Below are 21,128 nucleotides of genomic sequence, written 5' to 3'. Positions count from 1 at the left end.
CCAGCTTGGAATGCAATGTGCTCTCCTGTTACAGTTGTTTCACTGGGATTTGAATACAGTTGACGCATACGAGTATGAATTTCCATTCTGGTTCATTCTGTTCCACTGCTATCGGATCATGCCGACGAGGGAAATGTTGCAGGTGCTTGTGTTGATGACGTTTAGGGGCCATCTTGTTCTATGTGAGTATATTTGAAGTAACCAGCAGCCACAAGTTAAGTGTGTACAACTTTGTTACAATATCAGTTAACTGATTATGATTGATTCGGTCGTCATTCTTCTTCATGTGCTGTTTATTATTTATGTGGTATTGTTTGATGTTTGGTTTGACGTGGGGTTTTACATTTACATTTTACATTTTTACATTTGTGTGTACTGTTAAAGGACAAATCAGATGACGCAAAGATTTCTCGACTGCGTCTCATCTTGAGACATGTCAGTTTCTGCACAACTTGCTCGTGACTGGATCGGAAGCGTTTATTTGTGACCATCTAACAAAACCGTTCACCCTTCAACCGTAATATATGTAAATGACTTTGAGGGGCACAGCGTGTTTCATCTTTTGACGTCTTGTGTTAACCACCGACATTCTATCTTCCGTTCAGATTCCCTCATTAAATAATCACAGTGACACACATGCCATATTCCAACTGAACTCAATTTTAGGTGCTCTTTTTACCACTACATATGAACGATTTCTGGTTAGTCATAAACGGAACACCATTCCTTTTTAAAAAGAACTTGTGGTTAATTAATACCAAGAGCTTAAAAGTTGCTAAAAAGCCGTCTGCTTCTCTCTCGCCCGCAAACGAAACCACAGACAGGTTACGTAACCCTGTCGCCAGCGCCCTGCACTGACGTCATAGAAGGAACGATTTTCAGTTTGGTGTACGGAAAATGTGTAGGAAGCTCGTCATTTTGCTGATTTCTCGACGTCACCAAAGACATGCCGAATTGTTGTGTTGCCGTCAGTTGCTCTCATATAGATGTAGGCAGTTGTAGATATGCTACTACAATTGTTACAGCTTTATCTGGGAACCAATAGCAACACGCGCGCCCATGTAACCGACAAATAGAGCATACACACACAAATGGAAATAACTATTCTTCTTGATTCTTTCCTTCCATGACAGATGACAAGTCTATCAATATGTCTGTCTTGATGTAGAAACGAGGTAGATATAAACCAGGACTGCAGTAGCCACACCTTGCAGCACAGCCAGTGCTTGTGCGACACCCAGACCACATGGTCCCACAGGTACAAGACAGATCATAGCTGTAGAGAGTAACACATTACGCTTTAACTTTAACATGCAGCGCAGTAACTTTAAGAACAAACATTAACTCAGTAGTATGGTATCTCCTTACTAAATTTAGTCATCGAGTGATAGACAACATGAACCCCTAACGTAACACATGACCTACATTCTTTATTTATATGTAAAACAACACTACCGTAACACGGTACTGCAGACCTCATGGTGGGATTAAGGAGGGGTTTGTATAAATACTGCTTTCTCCAAACTGGCCAACCTTTCCACCGAAGAATGAATGAATGCATGAATGGATGAGTGAGTGAGTGAGTGAATGAATGAGTATATGTCGCTTTTAGCAATATTCCAGCAATATCACGGCGGGAGACACCAGAACATGGGCGTCACATACTGTACCCATGTGGGGAATCAAACCCGGGTCTTCGGTGTGACGAGCGAACGCTTTAACCACTGGGCTACCACAACGCCCCGAATGAATGAATGAATGAATGAATGAATAAATGAATGAATGAATGAATGAATGTACGCCAGAGTTGCATCCAAAGATCATATAAAGACAAATACTTTATTTACAACGTATCACTAACATTAAACAAAAGGAAGCACTATTTAAAGCAAAGTTAAAGCACGTGAATATCACTCTCACCCTGTTCATACAATGTGAACTGTTTTTCAGTGACTGGACCTTTATGCCTCAGCTACTATTGGCGTCGTATATTTGTTCTTCTTCTGGACATAATTCTTCACACTGTTTTCCTTTTGATTTTGGGTGTAGCATTTTTACAGGATTTGAATAGTTTCGAGTTATGTTCCTGAGCCTGTTGTCAGCTTGCCACTTGTTATGGTGGGATCCAGGTGATTCATCGTTTTTCCAATAGGGCTTCACGTGTAATCTATATACACTTAGAGGGATGCATCGGGAGCTAGCATTCATATGACCTTCACTTACCTGTGCGTTAAAGTCTTTTTAACAGGTTGGGCTCAATGAGGTGTGAGAGATGGATGAGGCAGGTGTCTCGGTCTCTTACGTATACATTACCAAGGGTACTTCGACTGCTGAGTGACACTTTGCCGCTTGTCGTGTATGTATATTGGGTGGTGTCTGATGCATACACTGGGTACACAAGGCCTATATTGTAGTGGCATTGGTCGTGTAAGCTACAGTGGGCGGTCGTACGAGAGTATAGTCAATGAGAGAGGTATTAACGTTATCTTTGCTTCAGAACTTGTATTACATAAATCCTGTGTCTATGACACATTACAGTTTGGAGTAATTCATCATCTTAAATCGATGGATGTAAGAATGTAAGTGGCCTGATATGATAGTATCACCTATAGTGGCATATACGCTGAGTGTAAAACGTTGGTGATAACCCTGTCTAGCAGCACCTGCAGAGAATTGTCAGTTGGTGTATCGCGCCTTTGTACTCGACGTGGAGTTAACATTACATGGAATTGCAGTACCACCACAACATTTTGTAGAAAGTGATTGTGAAATACGCTAATAGGTAACAGCAGAAAACTCTGACAAGGTATTTATTAAATTTATAATTAAATTCATACTCACAATCTTACGTAAGCCGATGTTCCTGAACGTCAGATATGTCCTCGGAATTAGGAGTTGCATTATTTATAGCACCATGTATGTTCCACGTGAGAAGGCTGAGAGTCATTGTATATAACAGGGACATGACTGAGTGAGACACTGCTTGTGAGTTTAGCGTTAGCATGCATTTTTTGATAATGTCGTTGACTGCTATATTAGTGTGCAACCCCCTACCTACCCATGCCTTTTCCAAAAGCCTGCGTCCGCCCCTAGAATGTAGTCACCGCACTGTATAGATATTGGGATGATGTGGCGATCGGTTTGTCCCCTTCTAGTGTAACATGCATGCCGTTATACGTGTTATGATATGCCCACATCGTCATCACCTGTGGGTACAATTGAAAATACATGTATGAATAAATACCCCGTATCGATAAAACAGATTCGATAGGACAAAACATCTTAAACAGAAAAAAGACCAAACAAATAATTTTATCGCATGAATAATACAACTTTGTTTGGTCTCGATTACCCAGCTCAAGAAATAGCAACACCACTCCCATGTGGAAGTGGATTATTCGAATCTAGGTCACGAAGTACGTTGAGTCGTTTGCTTTGTTCACAGAATGAGTTCCCTTGGTAGTAATGTGACTTTAGAGCAGTTTCCCCTCATATTTGCTGCGCAACATCGTAAACATTAATCTAGGCCATATGACTCATCGCGATGTGTTGTGAAGGGCAGTAATTACTCGCCCTTCAATCCCTGGATATGCTTCAGAAAAGTATCTGTAGCCTTTTCCCATTTCTCCGCGATTTTCCTGGACTAGTGGGCAATTTAGCCTCGTTTTGGTAGAGATATAAATATTCATGAGGCCTCAATAAGAATGGTCTGTAAGAGGCTTCCATAGGAAACACGCACATGCCGTTCGTGAGAATAATCAAGCATATAGGTGTTTCACCTTATCGCGTGGTTTGTCCTGGCTATATCCGTTATTCTCCCCTCTACACCGCCTGATGACAGAGAGTTCAGGTGTGGCCTTAAGTATTAATTCCCTCACTCATGGCTACTGTTTACACTGAGGGTGTAAATCATGTAGGTAGAAAATACTGTACTGTTAGCGGTAAGTAGAGAATGAAATAATTGTGATAATTTCTTTCAATCCAGTGACTACATCGATGTGCAAGAACCACTACAGTTTAGTAGATTCATGACATCACTTACAATAAATAATCGAATCGTAATATCGAAATCCATAGAACGATGAAACGAATGTTACATTGGTAACAGCTATGAGTAAAGCCAACGGTCAAAGAACATTACTAACAATCAAGCGACAAAACCAAGAGCCCAGTTCCTGAAATTCTGTTACCTGGAATATTCCTGTTTTGTATGGTCAGATCTTCGACGACCAGTCACTTAAAGGCCATGTGGTCACCGAATCGCAAGGTCATGTAGCACTTTGTTTTTACCAGGGGAGATAATCAAGCAAATCATTAAAATTGCACTTAGTCTATCACAAAGTATACGAATTGCATTAAAAGGACGCGGATACACAGCTAGAACATTGTGAAATATGTTTAGTCTGAGTAAATGAGTTATGGAAACATTGTGAAAGATCTGGCGCTCTCTCTCTTGAGAGGGCAGAGAAAATCTGGTGGTATGCAGGGGCTGTTGATACCTAGAGGTGATCCTTAGATTGTATGTGCCTCTGTGAAAAGTTTACGTTGGATGGAATGAGGTCATCAATTTCATGTGACATGACGTGTAAATTGTAATTTACAAGCGTTTAGATATCGACTATCTCCATGTTGCTTGTTTAATGGGCATTCTAGAAGTTGGTGAGTCAAAAATGAAACCTACAGCTTTATGGATTACAACTTCGTGTATATTACGTTGAGCGACGTTTCGATGCAGATTCTTACAACGTTTTCAAGCAAAATGTGAATACAACCAAACAGAAAGAAGCTTATATACATGGTTTGTTGTGACAAACAGCTGATTAACATTAACAACAGTGATAGCATTAACAACAAATGTGATAGAGTGAACAAGTGGTACATAATTGGAAGAGGCCAGTACAGAGCACTAATGATGAAGCCAATGGCGAGTGGGCTTAAGTAGTAACAACAACCAGACACAATGCTGAGATAGTCTATGGTTTGATTAGTATGCAAAATTACACACATATTTTATGTTTTCAGATGTGTTGATAATGCCCAGCTCCACTCACTATTCTCCCGGCTCCACTCACTATTCTCCCGGCTCCACTCACTATTCTCCCGGCTCCACTCACTATTCTCTCGGGTACACTCACTATTCTCTCGACTACACTCTTTATTCTCCCGGCTCCACTCACTATTCTCCCGGCTCCACTCACTATTCTCTCGGGTACACTCACTATTCTCCCGGCTCCACTCACTATTCTCCCGGCTCCACTCACTATTCTCTCGGGTACACTCTCTATTCTCCCGGCTCCACTCACTATTCTCTCGGGTACACTCACTATTCTCTCGGCTACACTCTGTATTCTCCCGGCTCCACTCACTATTCTCCCGGCTCCACTCACTATTCTCTCGGCTACACTCTCTATTCTCTCGGCTCCACTCACTATTCTCCCGGCTCCACTCACTATTCTCTCGGCTCCACTCACTATTCTCTCGGCTCCACTCACTATTTTCTCGGGTACACTCACTATTCTCCCGGCTCCACTCACTATTCTCTCGGGTACACTCACTATTCTCCCGGCTCCACTCACTATTCTCCCGGCTCCACTCACTATTCTCTCGGGTACACTCTCTATTCTCCCGGCTCCACTCACTATTTTCTCGGGTACACTCACTATTCTCTCGGCTACACTCTGTATTCTCCCGGCTCCACTCACTATTCTCCCGGCTCCACTCACTATTCTCTCGGGTACACTCTCTATTCTCCCGGCTCCACTCACTATTCTCCCGGCTCCACTCACTATTCTCTCGGGTACACTCACTATTCTCTCGGCTCCACTCACTATTCTCTCGGGTACACTCACTATTCTCCCGGCTCCACTCACTATTCTCTCGGGTACACTCACTATTCTCTCGGCTCCACTCACTATTCTCTCGGGTACACTCACTATTCTCCCGGCTCCACTCACTACACCCGATATACCCCCAGCTACACCCGCTGTTCTCCAGCTACACCCGATATAACCCCAGCTACAGTAGCTATTCTTTTGGATACACCACACACTATTCCCTCGAGTACACCCCCAGTTACACTCGCTATTCTCTTTACAAATTAGAGCGAAGACATGCACGGAACCCTAATCTGAACTGATAATAGGAGCAGCCGTTAAGGATATTCCTTTTACTTTGATTTGATTACACTTTCGAAGTGAAGTACAAAGTCGGGGAAAATCCTAAATATCAGGAATCTAATGGCCAGTACAAAGTGTCAACCACATAAACGACAGTCACCGCTGCCTCCACAAGATATTTCCACCGGTAGTCTTTTAACCACGGACGTTGTGCAACGCTCTGATAAGTGTAAATTGTCACAGCTCTCACAGGCGGATGGTCTGAATCTGTGGTGTTGATGACCTGTTAAAGATAAGGTTAATCCCAACTACATGTATAACACATGTATATAGCATGTATACAACATGTATGCGACATGTATGCAACATGTATAGCACATATATTAACATGGGAAAATTGGACAAAATTTTACCAATGTTTTATAACGATATGTGTTATTGAAAATTGGAAATTTACAGATCAACTGAAGACGTTCCTTAATATTCAACCTGTCAAGGGGTCACGGTGATAACGAGCATCGGACTTAGTCCGTGTCCAGCATCTCTAAAGCTAACAGAGCCAAGGCGCAATGCATGTATCTGTATCTACGACTGTTTGTATTCCACGCTGGTCAAATCACGTGCGTGCCACGTATACCCTCGTGGCATACTCACGACTAGCCATCGATGCCTTGGTCCATCTATATGACATGATATGAAGTTCACAATAACAACATTATCGTGAGTTTATCTGAAACGTGATTATCTATGATACCTGGAATAGGTATATAATACGGATGACAGTCACAAAGCGGGGGTGGCTGTCTTGTATATATCTTATCTATTGCATTACGTTGTGAATACTTGAAGTTTTGTAACTGTGTACAACATAGATTGTATAAACGCCCTCTGATGCTTGATGCGTAGAGCTTTAAACAATGACATAGCGTTGTATACTTTTGAATGTGTGTCGTAATTACTGTAGTCTGTATAACGAATCTACGTATGATGTTTATGTTCTTTGAAAGCTGATTGATCTCCATAATAATTGTACCTATACAATTATCGGATGACTATGTAACAGATGATCCCGTGACTGCGGGTATTAAACTAACTTTTGCTTCACTCAGGTGTTGTGTTGTGTTGTGTTGTGTTGTGTGGGAGTTGGTATAGTCATACCTCTTGCCAAGCGAGCCAATTCCCCAAACTCGCGATTTAATACATGTATACAACATGTATTTAACATGTATACATGTATAGCACATGTATACAACATGTATACAACATGTATAGCACATGTATAAAACATGTATACAACAATGAGATACTAATCATGATGGCGATAGATGACAATGTGTTCATTGTAAGCTGACTTTGATTCTTTCACAAACCTCTGTGACATGGAAATCACATAGACCACCTAATACGATACACCAATATCCGCAATAAGGCTAACTCATTCATTTTATTGAAGGTGGTGACATCACTTTGGAAGAGTCTTCTACACCTGCAATTCTCGGTCATCCATTTACGTTTTCCTGTAATGTCACTGGTGGCGGGAAGACAGGATTGATTTTGTTTCAAATCAAGAAAAATGACACTTATGCTACTGTCTGCCGTGTTGATGTGGATACCGGGGTTCAGCTCACCAACAACAACAGCTTTTTGTGCTCACGTGATGAGTTTCACTCTCACACGTACTCTTTGATCATCAGAAAGGTATCGACGAGAGACCGATCTAGATGGATGTGTCAGTCGGGAGAGATGCAAAGCAATACCATCGATCTGGACGTACTGTGTAAGTAGGACATTCAGACAAACCTCAAAGCGTGAAAACAACAGTGTAAGTAAGTGTAAGTAAATGCAAAGTGTAAGTAGAACATTCAGATACAACTGTCATGAAAGCAACATTTTATCTGGACGTACATTGTAAGCAGAACGTCTAGAAAAGCTTATGACGTCATAACAGCAACACTAATTGAATGTAGACGGACATACAGGTAGACAGATAAATATATTCTGTACGAAGATTTACACCCATAATGCATGCTAAAGTACAATCATATCATCCTACATGCATTAAGTTTCAGTTTGTGAGGATGATTTAATGGTGACTACTTCAGATAGACACAGTCCAAGTTTGCATAATGCCTCTTCATCTGCAGATCCCATCAAGTGTATGAATTTAGTAGTTGCCCCTTAGTCTGTAAAGCAAGCTGACAGATACTATTTTTTCTCAGATGAGAGAATTTTCCACACTTCATAAATACATGGTATTCATTTTCCACAGTCGTCTTATTTTTCTCTGAACAGTAACTACAGATTCTGTCTTCATGAGTTACATTGATGTGTCTTCTAGTTTCAGCTTTTAGTCTAAAACTGTTACATCTGAATTTTGAAAATAATAAGGATCACATGGAAGACCAGGCGTTCCTTTTTTCCCAGATGTCTTCTCAAGCTTTGTTTGGCATAATGTGTGAAGAGACCACGGAAGAAATAAGGGAACGTGTGCTTTTATGTGATCTCTTATTTTGTCGTACATTATATGTTAGTATTTAATGCAGTGGAATGTCATTTGTTACATCTGATTCAACATTGAGTAGAGACATAACAATACTGATGATACAATTCACATTTGGACGAAGATTCCAGGGAGGCGTGCCAGTCTTGATAGAGGTTGTACGATAGTCTTATCTAAAATTCTCGAAGAAATAATTCTACATCATCAATGTTTTGTTGGGTCCACACTGTACAAAAACCTACGCGAAAAGGCGTGGTCTTAATTGAGCTATATCAATATCTTTCAACATCACCAAGTGTTTGAACATTTAGATGCCTCCATTGTGAGTAAGATGTGTGAAATATCCCTCATTAGCTTTATACAAGCTCCCATTAAGTGTGTGAATATCACGGATGCAGCATAAATCAGCTATTTTTCATATTTATAATAGGTTTTGTTATCTCTAGTAGATCTTTGCAGATTGAAAACAACATTATTATCCGAATCCTCCGTGATATGGTCCGGAGAATCATTTGGTATGTAGTCTAAATAATCGGTCATCCTGGTATTAAAAGTATCCGAGGTGAATGATTTCATGATCCGCATATTCACAAAGAATGCATTAAAATACTTTGAAATCACATTTATAACGTCCAGATCACTATTTTGGTATTTTGCTGAGTACTTTGGAGTTATTGACACAAAAATCATTAAATAACTTTCGAAAAAATAAGGATAGGAGATCTCCAGACGAATACCACAAAACTAGGTATAAATATTCATCAACGTGCACACAAAAATATTTTGAATCTAAGCAAAAACGTTTGGAAGACAGCATCAGTGAGTTCTTGTTGGAGTTAAAAAGTTTTAATCCGAAAAAGACTGGAAACTGTATACATATTGAGGAATCGTATATGTATTTTGAAAATCGGTTTGCCTCCCCAGATAAGGACTCCGACTCCTACGATTACCACAGAGCACCAGAAAGTAATTCTATGCCATTTGTAAATCAGATTTTAGATGCACCCATAACTAGGGATGAGATATTTGAAAGCATTCAACACCTGAAATGCAATATATCCCCTAGTATAGATATACTATTTCTGAATTTTTTGAGAACTCAGCGGATATATTAATACCATACTTGAAACTAATATTTAATGTTATGCTCGAGAGCAGTATTTTCCCTCAATCTTGGTCAGTTGGTGTAATAGTCCCCATTCACATACAAGGTGATATAAATAGTATGAATAATTATAGAGGGATTACCCTCCTTAGTATATTTAGCAAAATATTTACTTGCATCGTTAATAAAAGACTCGTTCTCTGGACAGTTACTCTGGATAAAATAAATGAAGAGCAAGTGGGATTCAAAGAAGGATACTCGGTAGTTGACAATATATTTATTCTCCAAACAATTGTACAAAAATATTTTAGAAAATAAGGTGGCAAATTCCATGCTTTTTTGTAGATTTCTCGACAGTATTTGACTCGGTAAATATAAATAAGCTATGGAATCTCTTACGAATTCACGGAGTGAGCAGGAAAATGAATAAACTCTTATGCAGTATCTATGAAAATATAAAGGTATGTGTAAGACATAATAACGAGATCCCGAAAACGCTTACAAGCCATTTGGGAGTAAGGCAGGTCTGTATCCTAAGTCCTTTTCTGTTTAGTTTCTTTATAAATGAATTAGCTACTCAAATTCACGAACACTGCAATAATGGCATCCAACTACACCCCGATATTACGCAGCTGTTTTTGCTTCTATTTGAAGATGATATTATATTATTTTCCAGTACAATTAATGGCCTACAGAGAGAAAATGATGAATTAGAGAATTATGGCGATGATTGGAAACTAAGTGTAAACATGGATAAGACGAAAGTGGTAGTTTTTAAAAATAGTGGAAAAATATCGGGTAAAGAAACATGTTTTTTTTAAGGAGACCGTTAACACCGTTCTATAAATATTTAGGTGTTTACTTCACCAAAACCCAGTCATGGAATAGACACTAAACAGGCAGTCACACAAGCCCAGAAGGTTTTTGTTTCGATCTACAAGCAGTTAAATGTTCTAGGAAATCTTGTATTCGAGTCGCTTTTTAAAATATTTGATGTTAAAATAAGCCCAATATTACTGCTTCGATCTGAAGTCTGGGCCTTACAATATTTCGATGTAATAGAAAAAGTTAATTTGTATGTCTGTAAACAAATTCGTGGCGTTAAGACAAGTACATCTGGTGTTATGGTTTACGGTGAATGTGGTAGATTCCCAATGCACATATTTTCTCAAGTTAAGGCTGTCAAATACTGGTTACGATTGCTAAACATGCCTGCACATAGATTTCCCAAACAGTGTCACAAAATGATGATATTTTAAGACAATAATGGAAATACTAATTGGTAACGAATATTAAAACATTGATGTTTAAAACGGGGTTTGGTAACGCATGGTATTGTTAACTCGCGAGTTTGGGGAATCAGCTCGCTTGGCAGCTAGGAGGTGTAACTATACCAACCCACACACAACACGAGAACCTGAGTGAATAAACAAGGAGTTTTTTGCTCCACAGTCACAGGATGATTTTTACATGATTAGGTACAAATAATTATTAGAACATATTGACACGGTAATCAGGTGTCAAAATACATTATCATTATAGGCCGATATACAAAGTACATAATCATCATACGTCGATGTACACGACACATACTACATAAATCAAGATACATTTCTAACACATAACATCAACACATTTTCGTTCATACATCTTATAATACTAGCATATCCAAAACAACATTACGCAGTACATAATGAAATACACAGTGTCGAACACACTCTATACATTATACCAGGATCATTCAACACGGGAAAGTATTTACTCATAATACAATAATTTAAACAATACACGACAAGCTCTACGACAGCCACGAAACCACTATTATCAAACAGACAAAACATGAACAGCAATACAGGGAGCGATTTGGGTTTTACAGCGCTTTTAACAATATTTCAGCAATAGTTTAGGACACCAGCAATGGGCTTAACACATTGTGCCCACGTGAGGAATCGAACCTGGGCTTTCAGCTTGACGAACAAACGCATTAACCACTAGGGTACCTAGCCGCTCCTGAACAGAGCAATAGAGAGTAAAACAGTCTAAAATATATTAACGACCACGTTCCACCTAAACATAACGACCTTGCCAAGGATCTTAACATGTGGTCACGATAGCAAAAAATGTTTTACAGAAAACATTGAACAGTAATGGTAACGATTTGCCAAGGTAGAAGAAAGTAAAGGGTCTTACCTGAGTAAATAAACAAGGAGTTTATTACGCCACAGTCACAGGATGATTTGTGACTGTGGTCGTCCCTGTTTTATACCCTTTCCCAGTTGTCATAGCTAATCGGGTTTACTGATAATATTGCTGATAAGTTGTTGTATCTAAATCCTATTGCCTAATTCGACTACCGATAACGTACCTACTGCGAAGTTAAGTTACTCTATCTGTCAGAATTACATAAAGATTTTCATAACGTATTTGACCACAACGGCGTTGACAAGCGAAAGACATGATGCATCTGCTGACACATACAAGATATTGGTCTTGGACATTCGATATCAGTGTGACCACGAGTGAAGTACACGATAAATTGGATTAGCCTATCTCTATCTGTTAACACTTACAAGATACTGGTCTTGGACCTTCGTTATCATTGTGACCCTTGGCAGACTGAAGATGTGGAACGTGTAGCATTTCAATATTTCAATAAAATATTCTGTCATAGAATCTTTATAAAATATTGTGCATTTGCACCATGTTAATAGTATGATCAAAACGTTAACTGCTACCCAAAGTTTATGAAGTCACGGAAGTCACCACTTCCTTCTTGTTTGTCCGCTGTACTCCGATCTCAGAAGGAAATATTTACCAAATCATTTTTACAGATATCCAAACGCTATTACATTTATTTCATTACTGTCATGTACAAACAGTATAATATTTCAGAACTTATCAATGTTTATGTACCATGCATCATTGCAAAGAAGGAAACAGAATAATATCTGATAATGTAAACATTATCACTCGGGATGTTTTGTGTACTATAGGCCTGTGGTCTCTTCAGTACGGAATAAAGGTTTGATTTGGTATTACACAGAAACAAAAATAGTATCATTTCTCATGCCAAAAAAATTAAATTGTTGTCCATAATTCCACACAAATTTGGAAGTTGCAGAAAAACCGTGCACCTATATGCTTGTCTATTAGAGACCCCCTAACAACTACCGTTACACGTCGCTGTAGCGTCTACATCGCACTACGAGCATTCAGTTTGCTATTGTGATGCTACATCTACAACAAGTGATGGTACTGTTGAAGGACGCATCGTGAGACGCGTTGCTCCTTTAGCCATGGAGAGGACGTTATGGCAGTTTTCGAGGAGTGTACATCACAGGTCAAATACTAAAGGTTGTCAAGTGTACCTAGGGCATGCATTGCTCCTTTAGCCACGGAGAGGGCGTTATGGCAGTGTTTGAGGAGTGTATATCACAGGTCAAATACTGAAGGTTGTCAAGTGTACCTAGGGCATGCATTGCTCCTTTAGCCATGGAGAGGGCGTTATGGCAGTGTTTGAGGAGTGTACATCACAGGTCAAATACTGAAGGTTGTCAAGTGTACCTAGGGCATGCATTGCTCCTTTAGCCACGGAGAGGACGTTATGGCAGTGTTTGAGGAGTGTACATCACAGGTCAAAAACTAAAGGTTGTCAAGTGTACCTAGGGCATGCATTTCTCCTTTAGCCATGGAGAGGACGTTATGGCAGTGTTTGAGGAGTGTACATCACAGGTCAAATACTAAAGGTTGTCAAGTGTACCTAGGGCATGCATTGCTCCTTTAGCCATGGAAAGGACGTTATGGCAGTGTTTGAGGAGTGTACATCACAGGTCAAATACTGAAGGTTGTCAAGTGTACCTAGGGCATGCATTGTTTGACAATACGAATGCTCAACATTCGTTCATCAAGGCTACCACTAAAGCTTCTCAAAACAATTACATTCTACTGATGGTGTCACACACGTCATAGTAAAGTAAGTATGAGACCAGATTGATTGTAACTAAGATTGCTCCGTGCAAGCAGGCACATGTCTGAAATGGACGGTAATATCTAACAAATCTGTGCCCAAGTAATTGCAACAGTTTTTTAAAAGTGCACACGAGAACGGAAATGACCAAATAAAATATAGGAAACGAACAATATTCGAAACTACGGTAACGTGACGTGCAAATGAGGCTTGTCACAAGAAGGATTCGGAGCCACAGTCACAGTGAAGAGCGAGTGTGTCAACCTTGTGTATTTGTCCATCAAGCCTATCAATTCTGCCCAGTCGACGCCAATCGTTCCATGAATGGCAAGGCTGCGAAGGTGATGTAGAGAAGGTAACTTGGGTACGTTGAGTAAGGGGCAAGGACAATAAGCCATGCATGTTCCATATTCCAGGTACGTTTTAAGGACAATTTGTGAGAATGACACAGAGATGTGTTGCATACGTATGCTGATAGCTCTCAGTATCCTTTCAGATCCACCTTCCCTGGACATACGCTCTGTGCATCCATGCACTGGATACACTTTCTTCCTGAATCAGAATGCATCTTTGAACTGTTCAGTCACAGCAGCAAACCCGTTCCCGTATAACTTTACCTGGTACCATGGAAGGAAGGTTGTTGGCAGAGATCAGATCTACACTATGCACAAGGTATACAAGTCAAGTTCCGGGTTGTACAGATGTGTCGCACACAATGGGATATTGCCACCTGGAGAGGATAATGTAACAGTCGACATTCATAGTAAGTACAAAGTATCTTGTTTTATTCTTGTGGAACTTTCTGTCTCACCATAACACCCTTTTCAATGGATGTTTCAAACTTTCACGGTTAAATGTAAACAGAATTATTACCAATAGTGTATGCATTCAAGATACAATGCAAATACTAGGTAACCAATGATGTATACATTCAAGGTGCAATGTTAGTACTAAGACTTAGCATCAGCAATGTATGAGTTCTGCGTGCATTGTCGATAACAATAATGATCGTAGAGCATCTATATAGCACCTTTCCAAGCTAAATATCCAGCCCAAGGCGCACATAATGTCAGTTGAGTTAACAAAAGCTTCACAGAAGAGATGAGTTTTCATGTGACTTCTGAAGCTGAGATTCAGCGGCAACGTAAATGCCAGGGCACTGATGATTGTACATACCAGTGTTGTAGGCAGCCTATGTGTTGATAAGAACGAATGCTCAGTGCGGGTTAGGTATAGTGTTAGAATATAGGAGCTGCGTTGTATACTTTGTACGTGCGGCGTTAATAAAAAGTCACTGCTATGTTTCATTCAAGTTGCAGTGAGCAATAGATAAAGAATACTACACAACGTCTCATTACATACGAAGTATACGAAACGAGTGTGGGACACTTCACGAGTTTTGTATACTTCGTATGTAATGTGACCGAGTGTGGTATTTTTATTCATCACCCTCGTCTAACACGCATTAAATTGACAAAATAACGTATTTTTGTTATTTTTATGGTTTTAAATCGAAACCGGTTTCATAAAGAAATTGCGGAAGAATTATATTCTGTAGAACACTTTAGCATGACGTCACATTGTAATGACGTCACTACGTCTGCCCCCCCCCCATCCCCCCCACCCCCGGTAAACGACGTCACGATGCATGTCCGTTGTCGTCGCCTCGAACAGCCTTCCACAGTAAACTAGTCCGCAATACCCTGTTCTTTGGTTTGCTGTTGCATCATTCAGCTAACATCCCTGGTGGAAAGATTGCTTTTATGTTTTTCGATGGATATAATACCTAATCATCAAACAGCGACACGGCAACGTTCGCAATGTTTACATTACGCAGCTGAGAGGTCATCGGCTACCCAATCAAATCGTTAGAATCTCAGTTCAAGTCGTTACGATAGGACAGACGTGTGACGTACCAGATTAGTGTGCACGTACACATACGCCGATCACGTGGCTAATAAAGGTGTGTATGCCGCTGTTTCAGACGTTTGGGTGGGGTAACCTCTTGGCTAGTGCATTTGCTTGTTACGCCGAAAGGCTCAGGTTCGATTTCCTTCCCAATTCCCGTGTCTTGGTATTGCTGGAATATTGGTAAAAGTGGCCAAAACCATCAATCGTTCAATTTTTGCGGCCTCCATAAAAATCATCATGGCAGACCTAGATGTTTTGGGACAGGTTGCACGTCCACTGCATAACCCGTTTAGTGTGGTTACGACACGTTCAGGTCATTACGCGATGTCTCATTACGAATGTCATTTTGTTCTTAGGCCCGCCCGTAGTTCACATTGCCGAGACTCAGAGCATCGTAAATGTATCGGGAGATTTGACTATTCACTGCAAGGCAGACGCCTATCCAGAAGTGACGTCAGTGGTTTGGACAAAGATAGATGTAGGTGGAAGGATCTCTGAGAATGGGACTCTTCGTCTGAGAGACATACAGAAGGATGACGCTGGAATATATGTCTGTACAGCCACCAACAAGGTCACATCCTGCTCGGGAGTACAACTGAGCAAAATGTCATCTGAACATTTAACACTAGAGGTTCGGCGTAAGTGAGGTTTTCAATCTATTGATACTGACACAATACTCACGCCCAACCTGTATTGAGTGCTGAGATACAACTGGTGACTGATGCGTTCTGAAACACACAAGACATTGTGTAACATGGGATTATTTTGTTGTGAGCATTATACACCAACTTCAACCCACTGAGAACGCTGTTTGCTTTCTGCTAGTTAGTGTAATATGTAGTGTCTGCGACCTACTCAAAATATAGAAACTTGTATAGAACATGTTACTGTTATGCACTTTTCAAAAACATACCCATACTCTTCTGGGGCAATATGAAATAATGATTCTGTCACGTAACGAGTTACATGGCAGATTGTTTAAAGATGAAAGGTATTACTAGTCCGCAGAATGAAGAAAATCCACAGAATCCACATGTTGTAAACATAACCCCCTGAATCCACATGCTGTAATGTTTTAGATGCACCAGAGATCATGTCTTTTGATGTCACGCCTGGAGGAAGAAGGGTGACGGAACACGACAACGTGACATTACAGTGTCACATCAGCAGTAATCCTGCTTCAGTCATAGAGATCAGGAACATCACCTCCATCCTACGACGTGGGACAAGTGGCGAGTTACTGGAAGCGAGCATTGATGATGTTGGATGTCTTCAAACAGGACCATACACATGTTCTGCAAGGAATATGCTGGGACAATCTGCGAAACAAAACATATCATTGCAAGTGAAATGCAAGTATAAAACTTTAGTCTGATTTCTGAAACATCAGGTATGAGGTCATCCTAAAAGGCTGTAGGCAAATACAATTCGTATGAATCCAGCAAACAACGAGCAAATGTGATGCAATTATTAATTGCATTATAAATATGCTTGGTTAATTAATGCAAACAAATGACAACGATGTAATTACACAGGTAGTACAGAACAGAGCTGCATTACGATACTCTGTGGTAGCATAGTAAAACTTGCAATATAAATTCAAAGGTGGTGGCAATATCACTAATGTTAGTGATATTAAAACCTTATGGTCACACACCCACTGGTTTGATACAGTGTGATATAAGCATGTGCTTTCCACCTTATATTCACCACAACGAATTCAATTGACTTCAAAAACATCCACGTCTTGCAACATCCATACTAGTGTTCACATTTAGGACAACTAATACTAAAATCAAATGTTCTTAGCGTCACATGAACCAGGAGTGGAACTAAATCCAAGCGTCCAGTGTTAGATTACCCACCACATTCCTGAAAATAGTTATCTGACTGAAGACAAGGATTCGGTGTTATACATTTCTGTCACAATTCAGGTGCTCCAAGGCCATATGGATCCACAACGGACAGATATGTGTTCAGATCTGTGCTAGGTGGAAACGTTACACTGCAGCTGATTGTTATTGGTTTCCCTGAGCCAACCTTCACGTGGAGAAGAACTCGGAATGCAAGGCCACTCAACAACAGTAAGGTCAACACAGATGGTGCTCGAGTGACAGGAAGTGTATCCATCACTGATGTCAAGAAAGAGGACTTTCAAAATTACACGGTGGAAGTGTCCAACTCAGAAGGAACACTTTCGGAGAACATTGTGCTGATTTCTGCATGTGAGTTTGTTTTGTCCTTTTGTGTGTACGAAATGTCCCTCGTTAGCCACAGAACCCTATACAATCAACCCCATCACCTGTAGCACACCCCATTTGATAAAGCACGTCATTTGAACTTTAGCACCTTATACTCAACCCCCTTCACACGCACATACACACACACCTTTAACCTTAGCCCCCTTTACACACACACATTCAGCTCTTGCTCTACACCCATACACGCTGCACTTCAGATCTAGCACCTATACACATCCCCCTCAGTATTAGCGACCCATGCAGATCCCTTGTCAGCTCTAGCGTACTATACAGATCCCCAGTCAGCTCTAGCGTACTATACACATCCCCAGTCAGCTTTAGCGTCCTACACATCTCCAGTCAGCTCTAGCGAACGCAACACGAAACCAACACAAAACTGCATGAAACCTTCACGAAACCACAAAAACCCCAAAACAATAAAAACAAAAACAAAAAGCAAAAAAGGAAAGCTCACGAAATCAACAGGAAACTAACACGAAACCACAGGAAATCACATTCAAGCTACAAAAAACTATACAAAACCAACACGAAATCACACGAAACCGGCATGAAACCACACGAAACTTAACATGAAACCACCACGAAAGAAACAACCGGAACCCAAAGGGGACCAAACCAACCTGTGAACATTGTCTAATGCTTTTTTGTAATTATTAAAGAGAACAGTAGAGACTTTTGGTGATCTCTATTCAAATGCAGGACAAACAACAATATATATGCTCCCTATATAGATGCCTCTGCCACCTGCGAATGCAAGGCATCGCACATGATTTGAGAAAACATTCCTTCACTACTGCAACGTCATGTTTTGAAAAAACAGACTGCATATGTACACTAAAAACCCAGTGCAAACTTCCAGACTACCCTAAATTTCGATTGTGGGTTGTATTGAAATAGGATGACATTCAACGATATTCCTCACGATCACGATCAGGATCAGGATCTCACAAAGAAAGTTACAACGACAGGGCTGAATGTGCGTGACCGTATTCTATCACTCACTGTAATATTTGGTCTGACGTTTAGCTGAGTTAGTAGATGTTGACAAACTCATATGAGAAGTCCCTATTTGTGTTCGATCATCTGCAGCTATGCCAGACACGCCGACGGATCTGCAAGCATTGTCCGTCAGCACTCAATCAGTCACCCTGAGATGGGAGAAGGGTTTCAACGGTGGCGCCACACAAAGGTTCAACATACAATACAGGCAACCTGGCGGACAGTGGACTACGCACCCAACAAGTCCAACCGAGGACGAGACACTCCAACTAGACATTGACGGCCTCGACCCCGGAACAGTCTACGAAATTCGGATTAATTCACAGAATGAACACGGCACTAGTAACTACACAAATACCATCGCCGTGGAGACAGAGTCAGGTGAGAACACCACAATGCAGAGTGGTACAACAATGCCAGGTAACAGCCTACCGTGGGGCAGACTTACCAATGTTTACAATTTGTCTTCACTTGGGAGCTGGCCAGATGATATTATTGCCATCATTCGTAGTATTATCAGTCGCCGTCGTAGTAGTGGTACTGACAGCAACAGTGGTAGCAGCAGTTACAGGAGTAGTAGTGGAAGCAGCAGCACCACCAGCAGCACCACCAGCGGAAGCAGTGGCAACAGGAGCAGTAGTAACAGCGGCCAAGTAGCAGTAGTAGTAGTGTTGGGGGTGGCGATGGCTGTAGTAGTATCTTATGCGTCCTGTGACTCAATACAGATTTGTATTATTTGTATCAGCTCCTTTGTTAGTTTACATTGACACTTATGTTTATGTACCAGTCAACCCCGGTCTGATAGCGGCTACAGTGACGGCAGTGATAGTGGTTGTACTTGTCGGCATCATCATTACAGTCGTCCTGGTTAAGAGGAATCGGGAGAGAGTCAAGGCAGGTAAATATAGCACGTTTTGAGTATTACCTTGTCCTCTCGTATGAGCTTACTGAAACAAGACTGCATTCTATGGCACTGTCACCTGTGTGGTGGAAACTTTCGTGGCCAACTTTGAGGGTATCTCTGAAAAGCATTTCATGCAGGGGACATAAAGCCATGCTCCGTTTATGTGGAAGCAGATTATTTACGATGAGCCTCTTTGCAGATACGTTCGATGAGTTAGTTCCAACAAAAATGTCATTTCTCATTCATTTAGACTGAGATAATGTCAGAGGCAGTAGCCAACGAACCGCGACATCCATAACCATTTATTTTAGACTGTAAAAATATACATACGTATGCACTGTTACAATATTAATACGCTTGTTCCAAATTTCAGATGATCCTGGCAGTATACGGTTCGTATATAACAAATACTGATGACGATATTTATCCTCAATTTACAGTACTTTTGTAGATAGTTACGAAACATTCTTTAAACGGAAGGAGCGTGGAACGATGGAATGATTAGTGTATTATGTCATCAGTATACGCTACATATACACATGACATTTATTAAGTATATGTACGTAAAATGTTCATATTTTGCCACAATCATATTCAATAATCGTTTCTGAAACGCCCTCCTAATCTGTCGAAATAAATTTGCATTTGGGCATTACGAAAACCTCTCACTCATAAACAATCCAGGCAAAGTTCACCTGACAGATTTCAACTTCGTTTTTTATCATATAAGTTAATCTAATTTTTATTCCCAAATATTACCAAATACCATGTTGTTTCATTTCCAGAGAGGAAGTCGAGGAAATAGGTAAGATGTTTTAGCATGGTCGTGAAAGCTTTCGCTCATCGGGAACAGGTGTTCGATTATACACATCGGTGAAAAGTGTGAAATCATCTTCGTGTGCAGCCCGATATTGTTTGAATATTGCTAAAGGCGGGGTAAAACCCCACTTACACACAGTCTCTTAGACATTCAAAAGTGGAACATGATTTAAACCTGGTGTTACGTGAAATCAATCTATCCACTGCATTATGTCATCAACATTCTAACAGATGAAATCGATGTATTTGTTTACTTGCTCAGCCGACTGATGCCTTTTTAATACTCTTTCTCTCTCTTTCTCTCTCTTTCTCTCTCTCTCTCTCTCTCTCTCTCACACACATATATATACATACACACACACATATACAGTATGGTTCAAAATTATTGAGAATAGCTAAAGCATTTCATATTATTAAACGAGAACAAATCAGATAAAATTGCATGTATTGTGAAAGTGAACTGACCTTTTCATGTTGTGTAGGTAACAATTTAATATTTTATCAAGTCTCCTTGAGCTTCACGGCACAGTCTAAGACGGGTAGGCA

General features: G+C 40.4%; 1 protein-coding gene across 1 annotated transcript; it reads left to right on the top strand.

Annotated features, from left to right (window-relative positions):
* The first annotated feature begins 60 nt into the window (after positions 1-60).
* Positions 61-20,582, top strand: LOC137270009 (neural cell adhesion molecule 1-like). Its single transcript, XM_067803822.1, has 10 exons — positions 61-182; positions 7,570-7,893; positions 14,185-14,451; positions 15,956-16,237; positions 16,679-16,951; positions 17,534-17,824; positions 18,950-19,240; positions 19,647-19,757; positions 20,137-20,155; positions 20,549-20,582. Exons 1-10 carry the CDS (start codon positions 119-121, stop codon positions 20,580-20,582), a joined length of 1,956 nt encoding a protein of 651 aa, XP_067659923.1. The 5' UTR covers positions 61-118.
* Positions 20,583-21,128: the final 546 nt, after the last annotated feature.

Source organism: Haliotis asinina, unplaced genomic scaffold (assembly GCF_037392515.1).
Source record: "Haliotis asinina isolate JCU_RB_2024 unplaced genomic scaffold, JCU_Hal_asi_v2 scaffold_26, whole genome shotgun sequence".
NCBI classification, from domain to species: Eukaryota; Metazoa; Mollusca; class Gastropoda; order Lepetellida; family Haliotidae; genus Haliotis; species Haliotis asinina.
Note: the sequence above shows the minus strand (reverse complement) of the source record. Positions and strands in the feature narration are given on the sequence as shown.

Coding starts and splice junctions, on each gene's coding strand:
- LOC137270009 (XM_067803822.1), top strand. CDS start 119: ATGCCGACGAGGGAAATGTTGCAGGTGCTTGTGTTGATGACGTTTAGG. Junction 183..7,569: donor TAGGGGCCATCTTGTTCTAT/GTGAGTATATTT, acceptor ATTTTATTGAAG/GTGGTGACATCACTTTGGAA. Junction 16,952..17,533: donor CATATCATTGCAAGTGAAAT/GCAAGTATAAAA, acceptor GTCACAATTCAG/GTGCTCCAAGGCCATATGGA.